We start from the raw sequence: 7,948 nt of genomic DNA on the forward strand, positions 1-7,948 counted from the left end.
CCATGAACCAGTCTTCTCCATAATTTAGCATAGATATGATGATTAATCACCATGAATTCCCCCCAGCGTGGTAATTCCATTGAGAGGCTAGACGCCCTAGGTCTGAAAGGCGAGTCTGAGTGTTGAGGTGGAGCCCTTTTTCACCCATAAGAATTCTCTAGGTCGTGAATTTCCCCTAGTCCAGTGTATATCGAGCCCCAATATACATGCAAATAAAAAACGGAGAATTTCGCATGAAGGTGTCGTCCCCTACTGCCAGTGAATTGCTAAGATGAGCGACATTACACTGACTAGACACTGTAACTCGAGTTGCAACCCAAAACACAATATTATTATTCATGAAGTCAGAAGGATGTATGTATCCCTCACATGCCATAGAATTAAACCCACTCAAGTCTCCCAGAGGTCGAATGGACTTGTAATTATGATGCTCCATAATGAAGCAAGCTTGGAGGTATTGTCTTGCATCTGCAGTGATGCTTCAACCATGATAAGATTTATGGGAGCGTACCATTGAGCCTGTGTTGACGTATCTACCCCCAGGTGTAGAGCCCAACCATCACTAGCAGTCATATCAATTTGAGTGGCCAACATTTGCATCTGCGGTAGGGGTTGCAGAAACTTCTTTTGAAATTACTAAAAACAATTATTATTTTTCTCTGCAAATACTAAATTCTATTAACTGTAAGGCAAAATATTTTTACATAGTATCGAGGCTTGGAAGCGCTCAACAGAACAGAACTGCCCCTTTACAAACATAAGCTGGGGAAACCAGTTACAAAGATCAAGAAACCAGATAAAAGACATAAAGAGAGACATGTTTTGCCGAGAAGGAGAACTGAGCCAACACAGAAACACAAAATCATTGCAAACCAGCACATAATGTGTCACCAAATCCCCAGCTGGAAGCCAAAAACAGTAGGACATTAGCACTGAACCTTGACCGTGAGCCTGAAACAGTAGCCGAAACAAAAAAAGGAGGCAGTCCCAGGTGGCGCTACTTCTCCTTTGCCGGGCCATGGTTCTTCTTCTCAGCCAGACCTGCATCACCAGTCTTCAGACCTTCATTGCCGCCCAAGTCGCTGCCAGGGATTGCCATGGCATGGCCTGCTTCGCCATGAGTCCCTTCCTCAGCAGCAGGTCCTGTATCTTCAAGGGGAGGAAGATTTTTGAGAAATTCCTCCTGTTCAGACTTCTCATTTTTCCAATTCTCCAAGTTGTCTTTGTCCGTGGAATGCTCACTGCTTTGGGAAGGATCAGGGGCTATGCAGGCCAGAGGGGAGACCTGATTTTCCTCTTCCGAAAGAATAATGGTGATGTGAGCAGTAATAAGGGGCCTATGCAAATTACTTTGAAATTTAAAGTGCGTGGTTTGGAAGGCACTGTTCGGAATAGGCTTACGACCAGAGCTTAAAGATGGCCCAGCTTCATGGACGGGGGAGGGATTGAAGGGTTTCGGCGCAGTTTCCATAGCATGACCGGCTGGGGGATGCAAGCGGCTGTCACGACGCCCCCCTGAATGATGCCTCTTGCCCGAACGAACCATGATGACAGACAGGAGGTAGGGCGCAAATGGATTATGGACAGGAGAACCAACAGAACAGAGTCGGTTGAGGCGAGAGGGATGCCCAACAGAACTTGCAACCGACAACACAATACAACAGAACTTGCAGACAACAACACAATGCGTGAATCCAGAACAGGGGAGAAATTACCCTTGATAGAGTTGGCTTGGAGCTCGCAGTAGTGAACCAGAATTAGTCCATCACCAACAGCCTCCGCAAACCAGGTTCCGTTGCCGAGCGACTGAGCACAAGGCATGGTGAAATAGCTATGGAGCAGCATGATTATAACTGAAGGAATGTTGCGTCGATCAGCGCAGAGCATAAATGCGAATCCGCCAACCGATCCAACATTAATAACTTTCCCCAGCTCGCGTGAGTTTAAGTCCCGGGAGGCCACGCTGCTCTGCAGCTGGCAGTACCGGACATTAATTCCTTGCATGGGAAACAGTAAGGTTGATGGTGCCACCCGCATCCGGGAGTATTTCTTCGATCTCAGGCATTTCCTTCTGCACAAGATTATTGAAGTCTAGGAGTTGAGATTCAGAAATTAAATTTGCGGGTGATCCAACATGTAAATGCCGCCCACATTCAACTCCCATATTAGCCAAGAGGTCCGCAACTTTGTTCCCGTCCCTCCGAATGTGTTTCAAGGAGACCGCTCTGTGGGAGGAAAACCAGCGCTCAATATGCAATAGCCGTTGTGCCATTCTCCAACTGTTACTGACCTTGGAGGAGGGGGAGCCCTGTAGAATTCTCGAGACCATTTGGATGATAATTTGAGAGTCTCCCTCTATTAAAAGCGGGAAGAGATTCCTATCTTGCGCTAAAAGTAGCCCCTGCCAAAGACCTTCTAACTCCGCTGAGTTATTGGTGTCCCACCCTTGTGAGCCTAAGAAGGTTATGATATTAGCTCCCTTATAATCTCTGAAGATCCCTCCAAAGCCAGAATTCCCTGGGTTACCCTTTGATGCACCATCAAAATTTAGCTTATACATGTTCATGGGGGGAGGGAACCATTTCGCCATTGAGGGACCTCTCGGAGGCTTTGTTCCTTTGATCAGCTGTTCTTGCTTTCTGTGGAAGTTCCAATTATTCCATATTGTTTGTTCCTGAGGGATAGTGGGGAGATCCTCTTGGTACCATGTTTTAAGAGATATGGTTTCTTCAATGTTTTGATTGATGATTTTCCATATGTCATCCAGCGTTTTGGAGTGATTTTTGAAAATTCTACCATTTCTCTCTTTCCATATGGCCCATATAACAAATCCTGGGATGAGCTTCCAGAGAAAGTTCAGGATCTTGCTTTGAAAGGGGTGGGGGTCCCAGTTGCGTATTGTAGCAGTTATATCTCCATTGGCTCCTCCTTCTTTTTGACAACGGAAACTGATTTTTTGCTAGAGCTTGTGTGCCAACGGACAGTAATACATGAGGTGTTCAATGGTTTCCTCTTCCTTTTTACAGTTGGGGCATATGGAGGGTCCACAGAAGTTTCTTTTTCTTAGATTGTCCCATGTGAGAATCCTCTTGTGACAGAGGAGCCAAAGAAAGGTAGACACTTTCGGCCAGATGGAGGGATCCCATATTTTTCTCCAGAGCGGGTCTAGCCTCATTTGTTCCTTGATAAGTATATTGTAGGCCTCTCTAGTGGAATAGGTTCCCTTTTCTTCATATCCCCATCTAAGAATGTCTTTTTCCTCAGAATGCTGAATTTTCCTTTTTGTTAATTCTGTATCCAGAATTTGCTGGTCTTGCCTCGTCCCCTGTCCTATGATCTGAGTCACTTTGAGCCACTCTCTGTAATCTTGATGTGAGGTGTTGCGCCAAAAATTCCTCACCGTGTTTTGGGGGTGCATATCCTGTTCCAGGGGTACATTTGGTGGGAAAAGGTCCCTGAGTTTGGGCATCTGTTGCCAAGAGTCGTCCCAAAATCTGGCATGATCACCATTCTTCACTTCCCAAAAGCTGTGCTGCTGTATGAGGTTCTTGTGCTGTTTGGCCGAGTTCCACATGATTGAGCCATTGCTAGTCTCTGATATTCTGATGAGTTCCTCCCTTGGACAATTTCCCACATATTTGGCTGTCCATAACAAGGCCCAAGGAGTGGGAGGTTCCGAAAGCCATTTCCACCAGATTCGAGCCCCCATAACAACATTGCTGTGAGTGGGGTCTCTTAATCCGATGCCGCCTCCTTTCTTTGGAAGGCAAGCAGTTTCCCATTTAACAAGAGCCCACTTGCGCCGAAGTCCACTGCTGCCCCAGAGAAACGATCTTTGGATAGTTTTGAGTTCTTTAAGAACCCATTTGGGAGCCGCAAGGATGGAGAAGAGGTATAAGGGCATAGCTTGAAGGACAACTTTAATCAGAACAAGACAGCTAGCCATGTTAAGAGATCTGTGAGTCCAGGAGGAGAGCCGCATTTCTAGATTATCTAGGAGGGTTCTCCAGGAAGAGTGCTTTAAGCCAGAGGCTATGAGCGGAGCGCCTAGATACGAGGAGGGAAGTTTAGCAGAGGAGAAGCCTAGGATGCGTAAAATGGCTGACTGAGTGACTGAGGGAGTATGAAAGAAGAAGATTTGAGATTTGGAGTGATTGATGGAGGCACCAGAGGCTTCCGAGAAGTCCGTCAAAAGAGTTTTGAGTTGTCTAGCCTCTTGGACTGAGGGATGCCCGAAAAGCATATTATCATCAACAAATTGTTGATGGGTGAAAACAGGGGAGTTGTGAAAGGAGAGGCCTTTGAGACGGAAAGCTTGCTGAGCATGTTTGATACTTCGCCCTAAACCCTCCGCCATAATGACAAACAGGAAAGGGGAGAGGGGGTCGCCCTGCCTGATACCACGAGTAGGATGAAAGGTCGCGGAGGGTATGCCATTAATTAGAACAGAGAAGAATGAGGATGAGATGAGGCTCATAATCCATCGGACCCAGGAAGCATCAAAACCAAATGCTGTAAGAATCTTTTCAATATACTTCCAACTTAGGCTGTCAAAAGCTTTTGAAAGATCTAGTTTGAGTAGCATACCTGGCTTCTTGGAGATCTTCAGAGAATGAATTATTTCATGAGTAAGGATGATCCCATCCGTGATCTGCCTTCCCTCAACATATCCGGATTGCTCAGGTGAGATGATGAGTGGAAGCAGGAGCTTGAGTCTGGAAGCTATAATTTTAGAAACAATCTTATAGATTATGTTGCAGAGTGCTATCGGCCTGTACTTGTCAGGCTTGCTTGGCTTATCCACCTTGGGGATCAGGGCTATAAATGTAGCATTTACCCCTGGAAACATCCATCGGAGAGAGCGAGACTCTTCAACCACCTGCCAGACCTCCGTCTTGATTAGGTCCCAAAAATTATGGAAGAAATTAGAGGTGAATCCATCCGGTCCTGGGGCTTTGCCGGCTTTTAGTTGTCGCACTGCAAGTTCCACTTCTTGGAGATCAACAGGCTTGAGGAGCATTTGATTATGCTCTTCTGTAATAAGTTTGGGAATATTGCGGGTAATTTTTTCTATGGCCTGAGATCTGTCTATGTTTGGTTCTCTGTGCACCTGCTTGAAATAATTTAAAAGTTCAGTCTCTATTTCTTCATGCTTTTCCACTCTGATGCCTTGCTCGTTTTGAATATGAGTTATATTGTTATGCATCCTGCGCTGGATTGTGGTGCTATGAAAGAATTTGGTGTTTTTCTCTCCATCTTTGAGCCACCTGATTCTTGATTTTTGCCTCCACAACGTTTCTTCCTGCTTTTCCTTTTCTGCTAGTTGCATTTCAAGGGTTTTTTCCTGTTCTGCCAGGTCCTCTGATCTGCCCATTGTGATGATCTTCTGCTGTAGCTGCTTCATATCCAACTCAATGTTTGCTTTCCCCTGAAAGATATTGCCAAATGAAGTGTGATTCCAGTGCTTGATCTTACCTTTTAGGTGCTTAAGCTTTTGTTGGAATTGGAACATTTTGGAGCCTGGAGGAGGATGGAAGCTTTTCCATTCTGTGTTGATTAATTTGTGGAAGTCTGGGTGGGTCATCCAGAAGGCTTCAAAGCGGAAAGGCCTGCGGATATTGTTTCCTGGTCGAGACCATTGGAGGGAAATGGGCCAGTGATCGGAACCCGTGAAGGGCAGGATGGAGGCCGCAAAATCACCCCCAAGATGAATGGCATTGTCAGAGAGTAGAAACCTATCCAACCGAGAAGCAATTTGCTGGTTCCCTGCTCGTCTGTTGTTCCAAGTAAAAACTCCATTATTGGAAGGGAGGTCGATAAGCCAGTTATTCTGGATGAAGTCCTTCAAAAGCGATCCTTCCTGAGAACTTCTACATCTGCCCCCTCTCCTTTCTTCCAGTCTTGTGACCATATTGAAATCACCTCCTGCGATCCATAATGGGTGCGGTCTGTTCTGGTTGAGAGCCGAGATGGAGTTTAGGATCTCCGCTTTTCGAAATGTTTCCTGTGGGAAATAAACATTAGTTAAGAGCCCATGTTGGTTTGTGCCTATGATATGAAAAATTGCTTGGAGGAAATTCCTGTGTGCATGAAAGTTGTTGAGCACGATGGCTCTTGAGTCCCATATAATGGCTAGGCCTCCCGAGGCACCATCTGCATCTACTGCTATGTTATGACTCCCGGGCCAGAATTTAGCAGCTAGTCTATCAAGTGCATTGGAATCACATTTTGTCTCTTGCAAGAATAAAACCTGAGGGTTTTCTTGCTTTATCATGTTTTTAAGGATTCGGGTTTTCCTGGGGCCATTGAGCCCTCTTATATTCCAAGAGATTAACTTCATTGGGAAAGAGTGTTTTCAGGATGATAGTACTTGGTTAACTTGGCATACCTGCCTGATTCCACTAAGATTTGACCAACCTTGATTGTTCTCTGAAGAATGGTTTTCCTTCCTCGCTTTTTGATATCTTTGGCTATGAATCGACCATCCCATGGGCCTCCTGTCTGTATACCCAAAGATTTCTGCCTCTGCGCCCGAGATAACACTTCTTCCAGGTTCTTAAGTTGTCCTGCCGGAATGTTGTCGAAGTTGTTTGTGGTGCAAGCTTTTTCTAGACCGGGAAGGTCCAGATCCCCAATGTCTATTGTTTCTGTTTCTTCCTCCATAAATTGAGAGTAATCTGGTTCTTCCATTGGTTCCTCTTCTAAGCTAGCATTTGGGTTTGGGATCTCCAACTGCATGGCTTGAGCACTCCATAATATTTCTTTTTGCTTGTCTGAGATCGAAGCCTCCTTACCTTGAGTATCTGCTTGTGACATTGTGGGTTTTCCTTCCTTTGAATGGTCGTCGCTCATTGATTCTGGCTCCGGTGGATTCGTTTGCATTTCCGTCTGGTTGGCTAAGGCATCAAAACTGTTGCTTGTTGAGGGCCCGGGTTGACTGGTTTGCGCTACCTTTGGTTTTGGAGCATGTTTCTTGTGGGTTTTCTGGCGATTTGTGACCTTGATGAAGCCACCTGCTTCAGAGGCTTCCGGATCCGAGGCGGGAGGGGGTTTCTGTGTTAGAGGGCAGTCCCTGAATAAATGCCCAAGGGCATGACATCTTCGACATCGAAAGGGCACATGTTCATAGTCAATCGTTTGTATCCATTCAATGTCAAAGTGAGAAATGCTTACCGCATCTGGAAGAGCCTGATTGAGATTCATATATACGCAGATTCTAGCATAAGAAGTGTATCTGCATGTTTTCGTTTCCTCCGCTATTTTGACAAACTCACCCAGGGTGTTTCCTATCGCCTGTAGGGAGTCTTCCTCCCAGTATTCCACTGGAAGCGAGTATAAGCGGATCCACACCGGAGCCCAGCTGAGGTCCTCCTTATCTGGGTTGAAGCGCTCCACCCATCCTCTGAGAAACAAACCAGCTGCATTGAAGAAATAGGGCCCGCCGTCAAGAACCCTATTTCTGTCCTCCAAGCAGTTGAAGATAGCAGTGAAGAACCCTTTCGGCCCCAGCTGCAGGGTGATATGCCCCTTAGGGTGCCATTTCGCGTTTATCCAGCTTCTTAAAGCTTTTTCGGTTGGCCACAGACCAATGAATTTCCCTATTAGAGCATGATCTTTCATGAACTGGATCCTCGCATCGATTCGATGGCCTGGTAGTTCTACCCTTGGGCGAACAGAGGCCACTGGTTTGCATGTAGCAGAGTGAACTTCTGGTGACTTTTCATCTTGTCTTGCCTGTTGGCTTTCCGGAACTTCATTTTTCTCATTCTGATTTGTAGCTCCCTTTCCTTCCTTATTCAAGAACTGTTCATTGTCGCTTTGTGGGGGAGGTTCATGGCCCCCCCCCCCCCGGCTGGGGCTCCATGAGGTTGTGTACCCTCAGTCCGTTGAAGAGAAGGACCTGAATCCGTCAGTGATTGCAGAGTGCTGTAGATTTACAGAGCCTGCC

At 46.1% G+C, this 7,948-nt stretch overlaps 1 protein-coding gene across 1 annotated transcript; it reads right to left on the reverse strand.

The window, feature by feature from the left end:
- Positions 1-997: 997 nt before the first annotated feature.
- LOC149252368 (uncharacterized) lies at positions 998-7,620 on the reverse strand. Its single transcript, XM_089454129.1, has 5 exons — positions 6,389-7,620; positions 5,286-6,296; positions 4,779-5,102; positions 3,171-4,547; positions 998-1,637 (listed from the first exon to the last, which is right to left on the reverse strand). The coding sequence occupies exons 1-5, from the start codon at positions 7,618-7,620 to the stop codon at positions 998-1,000; spliced, it is 4,584 nt and encodes a 1,527-aa protein (XP_089310255.1).
- Positions 7,621-7,948: the final 328 nt, after the last annotated feature.

Source organism: Pinus tabuliformis, chromosome 7 (assembly GCF_031772625.1).
Source record: "Pinus tabuliformis cultivar Carrire ecotype Pingquan chromosome 7, CPIR1, whole genome shotgun sequence".
Taxonomy (NCBI): Eukaryota; Viridiplantae; Streptophyta; class Pinopsida; order Pinales; family Pinaceae; genus Pinus; species Pinus tabuliformis.